Raw genomic sequence first — 15,653 nt, 5'->3', positions numbered from 1 at the left:
TCCTGTTTCTCCTCAGTTTCATTTTCTTCTCTAGCTAAACAATCCCAGGGGGTATTCTCTACTGCTAATCACTTCCATGGTTTTATTCTGTTTCCTTTTTCTCTCACAAGTCATTGGGCTCGGATCTAAGAATATTCTAAGGATAATCCGCCAGTAAATAAAATAGTTCTGATGTGTCATATTACTTTTAAAAAAAGCTAGAATTACATTCATATATTAATCTAAAGGTATTTATGCTAGAAAAATAAAAACCATAAATAAGTTTATATTACAGAAATGGGTAAACTTCAATTTAGAGACAAGAACTAAATTAGGAAAGTTTTCAACACATTTCCTCTAGAACATAATACTATTACAGACTTTCTAGGACAAACCATCTCTTACTGATATTAACAGGAAACAATAACCACATTTTTTTCTAAAGGTCAGCAAGGTTTTCATTATAAGCTGTTTCATAATATTTGTGTATATGGTTTTTAACCTTGTGCATGTTACCTTAATTTCGTCTTTTTTTTTTTTAAAGAGGCAGCCAAGAATGAAGGAGAATAAGCTCATATCTAGATCAATTTCTTTTATTTCCAACACTTGGGACTATTTAATTTTAAAGTGAGAGCAAGGAAAAGTTCACGTCTGCCGAGTGTTCGTTACATACAAAGTATTGCTTTAAAGGTACTACTTGATATGTGCTCATTCAAAAAGCTGCACGGAGTGTGCTCTACCCAGAACACACAGTGCCTGTTTAAGAGCAACTCCAACATGTAGGAAAATCTTCTAGGTTGAATAACGTAGTCTACAGAAACTAGCACGGAATACCTGGACACATCATCACCGCTCACTAACAAAATGTTCTGGGACAAACAGTGACACAATTCGGTATCTGATGACCCACACCCCATGCCTTTTCTACATCACTGTCTGTCTTGGACTAAGGTTAAGGAATATGTTTGCCTCACTTGTTCAGTGCCTAGTAAAGATGGGAGGGACGACAGGAAGGAAAGAGCCCAGCAATCGGAAATCTTAGGTTCAAATTCTGACTCCAACTCAAGTTTTAATGAAGAAATCACTTAAACTTCTTTGACCCTAAGCCTCGCCTAGTACCACGGGGACTGCTGGTCCTCCCAGCACCAACACCATGGGGGAGGGAGGAGGTAATGGGTGTGAGAGCACCAGCAGAATGGTCTCTGTCAGACACTCGATAAATGTTTAATGACTCTCAGAGTTACCTGAGCTCCATCCTAGAGGAGAATCAGCAGACTCCAGAGCAAACAAAGGAAGGCAAGCAACAGGAGCAGGCCCTCCCAGAAATGACAGCTGCCATCAACACGGACTGCAGCTCGGAGACTCTCAAACTGCTTTAACGCTGCGCTACAGACACAGACTGTATTCCTTACCCCACCACACACACACACGCACACACACACACGCGCACACACACACATCACTACTTCTTTCTAACCTTCAGACTCCACAATGACTCACGCCTTGAAATTCCCAGGTTAAACACAAGTGGAAAAGGAGCTACTGGCCCTCTTCTAGGACCGTCCGCCCATGAATCAAGCTCTCCTCGTGCACCACTCCAAGCACTGGATGGGCCGCTGGATACTCAACCCGACAGACTATGAGGTGGGCACTCTACCTACCCCATTCTACCAAGGAGGGCGCGAGCACTGAGACCACAGGGCTAACTGGTAGCAGAGCTGGGGTCTGGCTGCAGAGCTACTCACGCAGCTGCTCTGTGTCCCAGAGAGAAATGATAATCAAAGTCCCATAGTTCCAAACATATGCTGGAATTTTAAACCTGACACAATCCCCACCTACTCCTATCACAATAATACTAAAGACTAAGGAAAACCTTCCAGTCATCGTGTGGGCCTAACAATCTTTTAATCATCAAAACACATCCCCCCATGATAGAGATTATACCCGTTTTACAAACACTAAGACTCAAAGAACACTTGCAAAAGAAGACAAAACCAGAATTTGCTGACATCAAAACCAAAACTTTTCAGCTTCCTCTTATCCAAAGAAAAACTGAAAATAAAACTGCATTCCAATCATGTCTTGAACTGAGAATTCTGACAATAACTTGGCAGTTATGTCAAAACTTTAAATATATATACCCTATGACCTACCAACCCTACTTCCAGGCTCTTTCTTACAGAAATACTACTACGAATAAACAAAGACAAGGATGTTTACCGCATCAGCGGTTGTAAGAGCAAATCCAAAAACAAGGTGAATATCCATCCAGTTAGCTACACTGTGACACAAATACATGATAGAAAACCACTGTAGCCAGTTAAAAGAATGAGGTAGCTCTAGACACACTGACAAGATACCCTGGCTATACTAGTAAGCAAAAAAAGCAAGTGACAGAATATGTGTGATATGATCCTATTTTTATTTAAAAATAAACTGTGTGGATATATATGTTGTAGAGATACAGGAGAAGGCCTGAAAAACTCTGTAACTTCCTTGCGAAGAAAAAACTTAGGGGCTAAGAGGGCTCGTCTCTCATGTTTTACTTCATAGAAGTCTGGATTTGTTTGAAGTAAACAATTACTTTTGACATAACAGTATACAATTTTGAAATAAAACGGATTTGAGAGGCTAATTTTCTAGATGGAATACGGTAGTTTAGAAATGCCCTTAAAACGTAAATTTCTTTCTCCCATTTACAAGACTGGGAGGACACAGGAAGGGGAGCACTGCCACAAAATCCTCTTCTAAAAGCTCACTCGGGATGCTAACCTAAGTCTCATTTCAGAGGTTTGTAAGGTTAGCAATGCCTCTTTTCACACTACATCAGAAATGACATCAATGTCAAGATGAAGGCAAAATTAACAATCTTAAAAAGGAAACATGTAAAATACTTAGACAAAACAAATGACTAAAACTGCAGAGTTCTACTACACTTTATTCAAAAATTGGCCCTACCTCCTAATTGAGAGACCTGAAAGTCTAGTGTCCAAATGTAAATACCCACCATGTGTTCAAAAATAATCTTCAAACTTGAACCGTAATCTTTGGAAGTTACACACACCACAATCCACCTTTGCACAGGTAATTTTATTCTCTCCTGTGGGTGTCAAGTGCTCACAGATTGTAATTTGAAACATTCAGAAAGCACATACCTGAATATTGTCACATTTCTTTACATCACGATTCAATAACTATTAAACAATTATGTCTACTAAATACAGTGAACAAAATGGTATAACTGTTTACACCATTCCCTTGTACACAAGGCTTCTGTCACAACAGCAACAAATGGAATTAATGCATACCACAATATCGATGAAGTAAGACCTTCTTTTTAAATAAACTATTCTGTTTATAAATAAACTCTGATTTTTTTTTTTTTAGTACACATTTACAGACCTGATCAATAAAAAGAAACAAGACATATAGTTTCCTTTTAAAAACAAAATGTTGACAATGGACCACTACGAGAGAACGCGAATAGGAAAGGGGGTGAGAAGCAAGCAAGGGGTAAGAGAGAGTTAAAAGTACAGCCATACTACAACCTACGTCTGTTAGCAAACACCGACACCGACATGAGGGCAGGGCTATCTGGGGGGCTCATTTTACTTGAATTCCAGCAAGTTGCAATCGATCTTGTAGTACACATAGGGGTAATATTCCTGTTGACTCAGGTTTAAGCCTGGAATATCCATAGGAGCCTATTGAAAAATCAGATGATTATTCAACTAAGTACTTAAAGAAATTAAACAAGAAAAAAAGTATTACCATTCATAGGCATACCTTGGAGATATTGCAGGTTCTGTTCCAGACCACCACAGTAAAGCGAGTGGTTTCCCAGTGCATATAAAAGTTATGTTTACACTATACTACAGTCTATTAAGTGTGCAACAGCATTATGTCTTGAAAAACAATGTACATACACCTTAATTCAAAAATACTTTATTGCTAAAAAATGCAAACCATCATCTGACAATGCAGGGTTGCCACAAACCTTCAATTTGTAAATTGAAAAGTGCATTATCTGTAAATTTCAAAAAAGTGAAGCAAAGCAAAACAAGGTATGCCTGTACCTTCCTAATGAACATCTACTCTGGGCTAAGTTTATACATTTTTGCTAATTTAATCTGAGTTTGGCATTGCTAACTCCATTTTGCAAATGAGAAAACAATCTCTGAAAGGCTGACTTGAGACCTCCCTGGTGGTCCAGTGGTAAAGAATCCACCTTACAATGCAGAGGATGCGGGTTCGATCCTCGAACTAAGGATCCCACATGCCACGGAGCAACTAAGCCCATGTGTCACAACTACTGAGCTCACGGGCCCTGGAGCCTTCGCGCCACAACTAGAGAAGAGAAAATCCGCATGCCACAACGAAAGATCCTGCATGCCTCAAGGAAGATCCCGCATGCCACAACTAAGACCTGATGCGGCCAAAAATAAAATTTTAAAAATAAATAAATAATAAATAAATCTTTAAAAATAAATAAATAAATAAAGGCTGACTTGCCCTAGGAAACAGAGTGAGTAGTGAAGCCAAATTGAAGCACTCTCTGCCCTCAAAGCCTGTGTGTGTTTAAGCATCACCCCACCATCCTTTCTTATGCATACTGTATAAAATTACTTCTTTAATCTCAGGCTTGGTGTACTGAGTTTAGGAGACACATGGCTTATAAAATGCTGGATAAAAATAAACCAAGTGTGGTTTTTACAGATACCACTTATTACATATGCATGTTGTAAGAATTTACTGGTAGGAAATTATGTATCGAACAGTTAGACTTCACATATTATCAACCCTACAAAATGCAGAGTCATTTCCTGCATTTTCTTCTATCAAGAAACCCTGATTTTTTTCAGGGGTTCTAACTAATGCACATGTGAAATATTGCCGTCCTAAACTAAAGAGAAAAAAAATCGGCAAGATATTGGAAATCAAAAACATAAAAGCCTATTACAATTTTAAACAACAACAACAACGAAAAGCACACATACTATTTGTATCTTTCTGTTTAAAAAGAACACATAAACACATACCATTTTAGAGAAATGATAGTTCCCTTTAAAATGCTCATCTATTGACTCCACTACTTCTACCAAATAAAGTTACAATGACTACTTATTTTCTTGCTCTCTGCAATTTATAACTTTTGTAAATAACTACTATCACTGGTTGTGTGTGTATTTCTGCAGCTATAAACATCGGATCTGTGAGAGGCCCGCGTACAGCCAAAAAAAAAAAAAAACCAAAACACAAAAAACATCGGATCTACAGCAAGATAACAACCGGCTTTTAGAAATACCAAGAAGCACTAGTAAAATGGGGTAAACAAGGTAAATTATTTGCTAAGCTATCAGGTAAATTAATTACTAACAAATTGAGAATCTTACAGCAACTTTCAAAAGGTTAAGTAAATAACCTCTTATCTTCTTCCAATAATTTTTTCTGAAATTCATCCAGTTCCTCTTCTACCAGGTTGTCTAATAAATACTTACATCAATAATAGCTGCTGCACTGCTATCTAGATGTTTATACAATTCATATAATACTTCTCTTAGTTTCTTCATTGTTTTCTTATTGGGCTGAAGGAGCATTGCTTGGAAGTTCACTGGCAAGCCATACCTTATAAATAAGCAGAAATACAGGATGTAACACAAGCAAACATATGCAGAGATTTTCTTTTTAAAGCAAATACTCTCACACTCTTCTTTAATCACAGTTAATGGGGAAAGGGTACCTCACTTTAATGACCATGTTTACAAGTTCAACTAATATACACAGAAACTCAAACCTTCCCTGGTCCTCAATGTCCATTAGAAATCTTTCTTTAGGATGAGAGCCAACTGTCTACTAGGAATTACTTTTAATTACTCTTCAATTTTTAAGGTAATCTATGAATACCCTCAGCAGACAGTGGTAATATGTAAACTTAGTACAGTGTCTCTAGGTATCTGCAGGGAATTGGCTCCAGGACCCCTATGGATACCAAAATCCACAGATGCTCAAGTCCCTTAAATAAAATGGTGTAGTGTTTGCATATAACCTACACATATCCTCCAGTATACTTTAAAATCATCTCTAGATTACTTATAATACAATGTAAATGCTATGTAATTAGTTGTAAGTAAAATGCAAATGCTATGTAAATCGTTGCTAGTGCTCAGTAAATTCAAGTTTTGCCTTTTGGAACTTTCTGGAGTTTCTTTTTCGAATATTTTCAACCCATGGTTGGTTGAATCCATGGATTCGGAACCCAAGAACATGGAGGGCTTTCATGATAATAAACAACATGAGATTACTACCCATATCTACTATGAAAATTCAAAGAAATTTACAAATAGTGAGCATGACTGCAGATAAACATTTTGATATATTTCTAATATGAGCAACATGTATAGAGGATCACAAGATGATTGAGATTTTAAGTACCTCAAGATAAAAAAATATTTTAGGTTAATTGAAATGAGGACTTCAGATAAGGCATCATTAGGTATACTGCGTACCAAACTACATATAAAATATTCGAATGATCTTCTTTTAAACAAACACTGGCTAATATTTCATAATCTACATTTAACTTAAGTACATAATAAGAAAAGAATCAGAGAGCACAGCAGCGTGATCTCTTTCTTCAAACACGGTATTAAGGGACAAGACCAACATGCACGTAATAAGCAGTATGACACTGACAATCTCTCCCTCACGACTGGCCCTTTGGTTTCTCCAAATCAATTTCCTATTAGTAGACTGTGTGCTTTAATAAACAGGTCCAATGTAAAGGGATCTATAAATTCTTTAGTTCCAAGTTTCTCAATTAACTTCCTTTACCTCAAAACAGACTCAACAAAAACCCTCAACGCTTTTACATGAATCCACGCAATAAACGCCTCACTGAAATTCACTTTCAGCCACCGTACAAGTGGTCCCTAGAGAAAGAGAGAAAAAAAAAAATCACCAAAAATTTGTCCTGAAAATGGCAGTTAGAAATTAGATAAATCAAGTATTTTTAAAGGAGCAACTATCCAGTAAGAATCTTTAGGAGCATTAAATCACATTATAATTCACTTTAAAAATGTTTCATTATTCTCATTATCTTGGATACTTTACCTTAAATTAGATGAAAAGATTAAGCCACTACTCTGTAACCTCAGTAGATACAAAAATCCATTGAATCTATTCACTACACAGAAAAAGGTATATATATATATATATATATATATATATATATATATATAATTATTATTATTATTTTCTTTCTGTTTTTTGGCCGCACCACGTGGCTTGTAGGATCTTAGTTCCCTGACCAGGGATCGAACCCATGCCCCTTGCAGTGGAAGTGCAGAGTCCTAACCACTGGAGCACCAGGGAAATCCCAAAAAGGCCTATGTTTTAATGAAAGTCATTTAAAGTGACACAGAATATAGACGTTTCCTTCTACAGGTTTGAAAATATAAAAATCTAAATTTACTATCCAATACTCTTAAACATTTTATACATTTAAAACAGAATTCAATTACACACAACTTCTCAGGAATAACGAAAAATAGCTATGTAGTAAGTCATTTAATATCCCTAGGTGTTAGTTTTCTCATCTGTAAAATCAGGGGGTTGATCTAGATCCCTAAAATCTGTTCATCATGTTCTAAATTTTTAATGGTTCTATTATGTAGTATATATTCTTTCTGAATTTAGTTATTCAGTACTTCTAAATAAAAACACTTCTTTAAAGAAACAAATGACAAATAACTTATTACCACCTCTCCATACTTAAAAGACACACATGATCAGTTCAGCTAATAGTTATTTAGATAACATTATTAGGCTCATTTGGATGTAACAATCAATTTACGAAAAAAGGATAATACAACAAGGTGAAAGTCTTTGGTTAAAATATCTGTTCTTTAAAAGTGATCTGGAACTCCCCAACAAGTTGGTTTTATTTGACATTACTTGGTTAGGGTTAGTTTTCTCCCAACTGAGATGCAATAGTTCATAAAGTACTTGGAAATAACTTTAAATGGAATGTGCTTTTATTTCCTCTTGCATTACAAGAGAAATACATTTTCACTCGTCATGTTTCCCCTTCCATACAAGCTTTAGTCTTCACAATAATCCTGTACTTGAGATGGCAAGAAAGTCAACACCATCTTTCACTCACAATTCCATCCCTGTTCTCCACTGTGCCTAGAACATACTAACTCACCAATGGTTTAAATACAAATTCCTCCAATAAAAGACTGCACGCAGCATTAAAAAAATCTGCCTCAAAAAATGAAATTTCTTACTGAAGAGAGAGAACTACTACTTAACTAAAATAACCCCATCACTATATGGGTATTAATTAAAACACTGCATTTAAAATTAATTTCTGATATGGACTTAAGGGGGGTTAATTTTAAGATAATATATTTTAAGTTAAGGATTCACAGATCTCAGGTTGCTTAGAGAAAACTTATTTTGATTATTTAGTAGGAAAAAAAGCTAGAATCAAATGTCTCAAAAGCAAAATCAGAAAAGTTTTGTTTTCTTTTAAATTAAAGAAAAGCAGTCCCACTTTTTCTTCTGCTTAACACTGATAGTATTACTAAGTATTAAAAACGCATACAAATTGCTTTTTCTTGTCGGTAGAAAGCCTGTTCATTTCTTCTTTGTCTGCTTTCATCTCCTCTTCATTATACTGGAAGTCACGAACGATGAATCTAAATTGGGGGGGGGAAAAAAAACCAAAATTGTCCACACCATGTATAGATGATCTAACAAATTAAAAAATACAAAATAATAATCTTACTTGTTTTCCCTGGCTTTGTGTCTGAAGTCATCAACTGCCTTCCTAAACAAGGTGACATTACACAGGTAACTGTCTTGGTCCTCTGAGAGAACACTAGAGAGAGAAAGACCAAGTCCACTTAAAGCTTTGTATTTATTGCTCACGTTCATATTGAGGGCAGAATTCAGAAACAGGGGCAGGAAGAGGAGGAACAGACAGTAGGGTACAGCAGCCCTTCCCAAACCACTTCAGTGCTTTTCATCTGTACTGCCTCCACACTGAAGACACTCAGTGTTTATGATGTTTTTATTTACGGTGCCTTAACAGCCCCTTAGTGCATTCCTTCCTAACCAACAAAATTAAACATTAAATCAAGTAAAGCATCCAAACTCAAGAATCATGCTTTTCAATCTCTATCAGCACTAGGCCAGCTGAGGAAAAATCGTCCAGCACCTGGCTGGTTTCCAGAATCTCCTTACTTCCTTGCTAAGCACCCTCTTCTCTTCTGGTGACTGAAATCTCTCTTCCTCTCTCCAGCCCAGCCCTGACCCATGAGTCCCGGCCCACCCCTTTTAACTTGTGCCCTCTCAAAACTATTATCCTGCGTTCTTGTTCCCAGTGCCCATCAGATCTAAAGCAAGGTAGCTACAAAGTGGACAGAACTCGATAACAAACCTTTAATGATCCTCAGGTTTGCCACAACTGACAGTAATGTGCAAACTGATCGGGATCAAAACAAAGCCAAGGGACTTCTCTGGTGGCCCAGTGGTTAAGAATCCACCTGCCAATGCAGGGGACATGGGTTCGATCCCTGGTCTGGGAAGATCCCACATGCCATGGAGCAACTAAGCCCATGCGCCACAACTACTGAGCCTGCGTTCTAGAGCCTGTGCTCCGCAACAAGAGAAGCCCATGCACCGCAACGAAGAGTAGCCCCCGTTCGCCGCAACTAGAGAAAGCCCACACACAGCAACGAAGACCCAACGCAGCCAAAAATAAATAAATAAATTTGTTAAGAAAACAAAACAAAGCCAAATCCAACTTGACAGGCTATCTCAGATCCTAACAATATTCCACCACTATCATATTCACCTTTTAAACTTATCTTAACCTTAACTGATCTTTTTAACTTTAGTACTTTGCTGTTTTGAAGGTCCATGCAAACAAAGGGGTGGGGACCAGAGATGTGGACAACGTCAAACAGCAGGTTCCGTGACAGTGAAAAAGATGGAAAGCAGGCTCAGGTTCAAGAGTTGGGTTACAGTTTAAGATGCCAGACGTAAAGCCTTTCTAGAGGTTGAGGGTGAGGCCAAGGGAACAGCTACAGAAATCAAGTGGAGATGACAGTCTGTGAGCTGCAGGCTGGGTCTCCAAACTCACTCTCTTCGTTTAGTTCTACTGCTGTGTAGAAACAGTAACACTAGCTCCTCACACACAAAACCAGGCCGAGAGGAAACGAAAGGTCAATGCTTTTCGGCTGCCTCACGGCATTTTCAGTCTCCCATGGGCGTGGCAGTGCTTCTGGAGCCTACTAGCTCTTCCTGCTGCTTCTGACTTCTTACCTCTCTCCTAAGACTCGGTCCTGCCATCTGCTCTGCTCCCCAATCAACCTACCCACTTCATTGCCAAGGCATCTTTCCTGCTTTTCTTCGTAAAAGTTATCTTTGCAACTCCTGCTCCAAAACACAAAAGAAACGTTTCTTTGAACAATGGCTAGTGTCGTTTTTTTCTAGGCCTTCCTCGCTAGGATCCTCTGGTTCATCTGGAACTCTAGCTCCCTGAGCAAAAGCTTCTGTGAAGCACCAATCAGTTTGTGGTGCTGTTTTTCCAACAACAGAGAAAAGGCCGAAGTCAACCAGTGACGTAACCCAACCGGATTATCTTAACGAGCAAAAGTAGACAGACAAAAAGCTAAGTGGTAATTCTGAAAGTACAAGTGAGAATCACCTCTTTCTGAACAGTTTTTCCAACAGAAAGAAGCAGAACTCAGCCTCTCAGCTTCTTTGGCCTTTAACTCTGACTTGGCATTTATACACATCCCTGCACTTAACCACCCAATGATGGCAATATTTCACATGGTCCAATCTTTCAAGATTTATGTAGAATATTTTGCAAATAGCTAGATTTTGTGTGTTTTTTAGGTGAAATTATTTCTTTCAGGTTTAAAGATGGTTTTTTTCAATCCATTCTTCTTCCTCAAAAGTCCACTTTCATCTTCACTGCTTCCAAGAGTAACCACTTAGGTATTGTGCCAAAAAGCAACAAGTGACAGTATTACTACTTGTAATTCACTTTAAAATAAAGCACTTAGAACAATGACCAGCACATAGTAATCACTCAAAAATGTTAGTTATTATGATAAGTGAAAAATTCAACATCAAGTCATAGAGATCTTTCCTAAACAGAAGTACAAAATTCCAGACTAACCCACTAAAACCTGTCTGCCCCATGTGAACTAAGCATCCTCTTCAGGTGCTGGCTGAGCTACTGCATTGTTCTCAATGACTAAATTTAAATAACTTTTCAAGTCAATGATTCCAAAAGTCTTTAGACTGATAAATAGGTGAACAGATGTTTTCACTGGGTGAGGAAGGGCTGGGGACTCTCAGGTGGTCAGTGAGCACTCAGGGGTCATTCAGAAGACAGGTATTGCCTATACCGAACTGTTGGCATCTGATTTTTTTTTCCTTTTAACTACCAAAGTGATTTTTCAAAAGATGTAAGTCTGAAGTAATATTTCTAAAGTCCTTCTTTCCGAATAAACCTGGGACTACACACCACTCCCCTGGACTAGGCTCACACACCACAGGATGGGAGGACATTCTGTGTGCACTGGGTCCTTACTCTCCTCCTCTCCCTGCCCCCAAACATAAAGACAACCTCTGTGACTTTTACGGTCTCCAGAGCACAAAGGTCTAAGAAGGTGTCATCTGTCAGGATAAATAGCTTCGGAGGAAAACCAGCATTAAGACACAACCTCAATCTTCAGTTTACCACGTGAAGGGCCAGTATGAATGGAAAGTATTCCCCCCAAATGGGAAAAAAATTCACAATGAGCACAGGTTTGTGGTTTCATTCTCAAAAAATCAACATTTGTGAAACTACAATAATCATATTACCTTCTACTTTATTATCTTATCAAGCCTTAAAAGAGCCTCATAATGTGTACAGGGAAGGTGTGATGCTCATTTTACAAAGAAAATGAGGCCCAGAGAAGTTAAAAGACTTACCGCAGGTCACATAGCAAGTTGGTAGCAGAACCAGCAATAGAACTCAGATCCCTGGGTCCAGGACTCTTTCCATTATACTAAGCTACCTCCCATATGACACAATGAAACTGGAAAAGAAAATATTTCATGGGCCTGGCCTTACTAACACCACTTCTTTACTACCTCCTAGACCTTTCTTTCACCATGCTGACGGTATATATATATACACACTGAGGGATATATATGTATATACAAAACAATTCTTTGGGGGTGCATATACACTGTACTTAATATTTTCTTGAAGAATATCTTGTGTAGAATGGCAGAATGCAGGAAAAAATGACATGCTATGTAGTGTCAAGAGTGTAGGACTTGGAGTTAAAAGACCTGAGTTTTAGTCCTAACTTTGCCACTGCACACTTATACAGCCATATACACTTTAGGCAATGACTTAACTCTTCTGCATTTGTATTTCTTCATCTATGAGAAAAAGTATAACTGCCAAAACTACTTCATGGAATTGCTGTACATATCAAATTAGACAGTGAATATTAATCCATAAGTTTAAAATTGCTTAATAAAAGTTTTTTTTTTTTTTTAAAGGAAAGTACAGATTCAGTAGAATCTATGCGTACTGGAAAGTGATGGTAAATATTTGCAGATCAACAGAGTACCCTAGTAGCCATCTTGGTACACTTCCTTTGCAAGATAAATGAGGAAATATAGACACACAGTAGGTATACAATAAATATTGAAGGAAGAATTTTGAGAGGGTAGCACAGCAGAAAAAGTACCACACCAGAGATCTGGGTTCTAGTTACAGCTCTGTCACTAGTGAGATGTGTGACTCTGGGCAAACCACGTCACCTCTGTGGCCTCAAACTTCTACATCTATAAACATGAGTGGGTTGATCAGACTGTACAAAGGCCCTTCCAGGTCTACAGGAGCTAGAGTTAATATAACTCACTTATTTTTAAGGTGAAAATGATGGCTCCAAAACTGTAAAATTTACCACAAAGGAAAGATAAAGCTATCTCCTATTCCAACATCCAAACTACCAAAGGAATTCTACGAAAGAAACAGGCTTTACAAAGACTACTACTTACTTGCTAGACCTTGGAACTACCATTTCAGCTAATGTTTCATACTGCTTAATCCAGTCATTGTGGTTTAACCTGCAGAAAAGATACAATTAAGTTACTGGAAGAGAAAAACAAGTCCTACCTTCCTGCCGAGCCCAGAAAGAGAAAAAATTATGAGACAAATAGGAAATCCAACTATAATAGGTATACCTCAAATCTATTTAACAACAACAACGACAAAATCAAGTTTTGTACAAAGAATGAATTTCAAATACACTGAGTGGTAAAGCAGGAAATACAGCTCACCATCTCTTACATCCAGTAACTACTGCAAAAGAGGCACATTCTAGAACTAAGTTTGGAAAGGAAGCAAAGCAAAATACAGAATTACTTTCTGTAATCTAAAAGTAATCTAAATTACTTTCAAACTTTAGGGTTGATATACATTATTACCTCACCAAAAAAAGAAAAAAACGAAAGAAAGAGAGAGAGAAGCCATGCTGCAATCACTAACATTTCTATTCAGTGACTATTATGAGCAGCTGGGTAAAACCACATTTACCAAAAGCACAGAGTACCAGGAAGTGCTGAGTAAACAAAGTGACAGTAAACCAAGCTGCCACAGATCACTGTGCAACAACCTTTCTAGACACCACTGGCTTTTGTGGGTGTGGCGAGAGATGATTATATATGCAGTACAAAATAAAGAATTGTAGTATCTATAGCCAGGATAGTGAATAATCCATTATACAAGGTATCCTAGGTCCTATCCGAGGTTTCAAGTACAGTGCACAGAAAACTATGAAAACTTCTGGTCTTAAACACAAATTTTAAATAAAGGTTGCATGAGACAAATCTTTTATCTGGGCAAAGGTTATTTTCCTGTAAAAGTATAAAAACACAAAGACAGAGAAATTTTTTAGAAATAGTGTTCTAGTATTCTGCAGTAAGGGGTAAAAAGCAGAAGTCAGGTAATACTGTAGCCACTGAAATTCAATGGAGGTCCTTTCCCACCCCTTTCCAGTAGGCATCATTTTCTAATATTCCCAGTTTCCTAACCAGACAAAAATGGAGAGCACAGCAAAGAAAGATTTCATGAATAATGCTCTGAAGAGTCCCCAAATCTCCCATCCCAGTTTGGATCCCCTGAAGATTCCCTGATAGTGAGATTTTAGTGTAAGTCAGAAGTGAAACCATTAACAGTGTCTCTTTCCCTCTCTCCCTCGCCCTCTCTTTCTCCCTCTCTCTCTCTCTCTCTCTCTCTCTCTCACACACACACACAGACACAGACACACACACACAGTTCTAATCTTCCAAAGGTTTCATTTTACCAAGATTACCAAATATTAATTAAAACAGAAGGCCTAATCTAAAGGAGATTTCAAAGGATAGTCTAACCCAGCAAACTACACCCATAACCTGTACACCTGTTTTTGTAAATAAATTTCTACTGACACACAGCCATGTTCATTCATGTACATACTGTGTGTGACCGCTTTCAGCTACAACCACAAAGTTGAAGTGGCAGAACTGAGTAGTTGTATCAGAGACCATATGCCTTGCAAAGGGTAAAATACTTACTATCTGGCCCTTTGCAGAAAAAATATGCCATGCTTTTATCTAATCCATCCTTTGCTTCTCAGAGGGCTTAATTCATCCTAACCAATCATCAAATATTTTTCAGAAAATGAAATAGCTCCCTGTTTTGAAAAATCTAAGAACAATATTTCTTTTAAGTCCAATAATTTAGCATTATTTAATTTTTTAATGGGCCAACTGTACTAAGCAAATTTTGATCTGGAATATCAATTTATAACTGACAGCTCTATTACCAGGTTATGAACTAAATTCTACTGTATGTGCCATACGAGTACACGTTGGTTGACAGAGCAAATGACAAGGTGATACTCCCTTTACACTTGGGTTTATGGAAAACTTCAAATTACAATATCAGACACTAATATTTTTCTTGTATATTAACAGGTAAAAACCTTCTGTAATAAAAAGACATACTTGGGAACCACGACCAGTAATGTGACGAGATACTCTGAGTCAAGAACAAAGTCATCCTTCTTCACAATTTCTGCTAGACTTCTAGTTAGCAAACTTCCTCTGAGGAATAAGAAAAAAATCATTAGGCTGATAATTATGTGCTTCCAGAACACAAGTAAAGAAACAGCAGGCTAATTATAGTCACATATACTATATATACATCTCAAGAGAGGGATTAGCCTGAGTTAACATTTTATTTTATAAGAAGTCAAAATTTAGCTGAATATTTCCCACATCCAAACCCGAAGAAATGTAAACATTTTATCAGAACTTGCCTCTAGTGTCTCCCTTTGTGTTTGCTTTAATTCTTATAACTCAGCTCTTCTCTTGATTACATATATAGTATCTTAACTGAGAAAGTGTTATTCATTAGGTATCAGTTAAAGTCTACCTCATCATAATTATGAAATCATATCATCTAAGCACAACCTTTGATTTTCCTCCCTCTTCCTGGGTATCAATTTTGGTTAGTTAACCCAATAATCAACTCTTTTAACACAGTCTTCATTTGGTCTCCTAGTACATTTCACAGTGAAAATGATTTGCCCTGTTTGTACCAC

At 37.5% G+C, this 15,653-nt stretch overlaps 1 protein-coding gene across 5 annotated transcripts in view; it reads right to left on the bottom strand.

Annotated features, from left to right (window-relative positions):
* Nucleotides 1-3,050: 3,050 nt before the first annotated feature.
* ATP6V1C1 (ATPase H+ transporting V1 subunit C1) overlaps nt 3,051-15,653 on the bottom strand; it is a 38,955-nt gene continuing 26,352 nt past the window's right edge. For all 5 annotated transcript variants that reach the window (XM_004316496.3, XM_019925028.3, XM_019925029.3 and 2 more), the window contains 7 exons: nt 15,055-15,153; nt 13,066-13,134; nt 8,771-8,863; nt 8,588-8,681; nt 6,811-6,908; nt 5,478-5,604; nt 3,051-3,683 (listed from right to left, as the gene is read on the bottom strand). In XM_004316496.3, the coding sequence (XP_004316544.1) occupies nt 3,588-3,683; nt 5,478-5,604; nt 6,811-6,908; nt 8,588-8,681; nt 8,771-8,863; nt 13,066-13,134; nt 15,055-15,153 (676 nt within the window). In that variant the 3' untranslated portion in view covers nt 3,051-3,587. The remainder of the gene's footprint in view (nt 3,684-5,477; nt 5,605-6,810; nt 6,909-8,587; nt 8,682-8,770; nt 8,864-13,065; nt 13,135-15,054; nt 15,154-15,653) is intronic.

The sequence above is a fragment of the Tursiops truncatus genome, chromosome 17 (genome assembly GCF_011762595.2).
Source record: "Tursiops truncatus isolate mTurTru1 chromosome 17, mTurTru1.mat.Y, whole genome shotgun sequence".
Lineage (NCBI taxonomy): Eukaryota > Metazoa > Chordata > Mammalia > Artiodactyla > Delphinidae > Tursiops > Tursiops truncatus.
The sequence above is the reverse complement of the archived record's forward strand: the minus strand, read 5'-3'. Positions and strand labels throughout refer to the sequence as shown.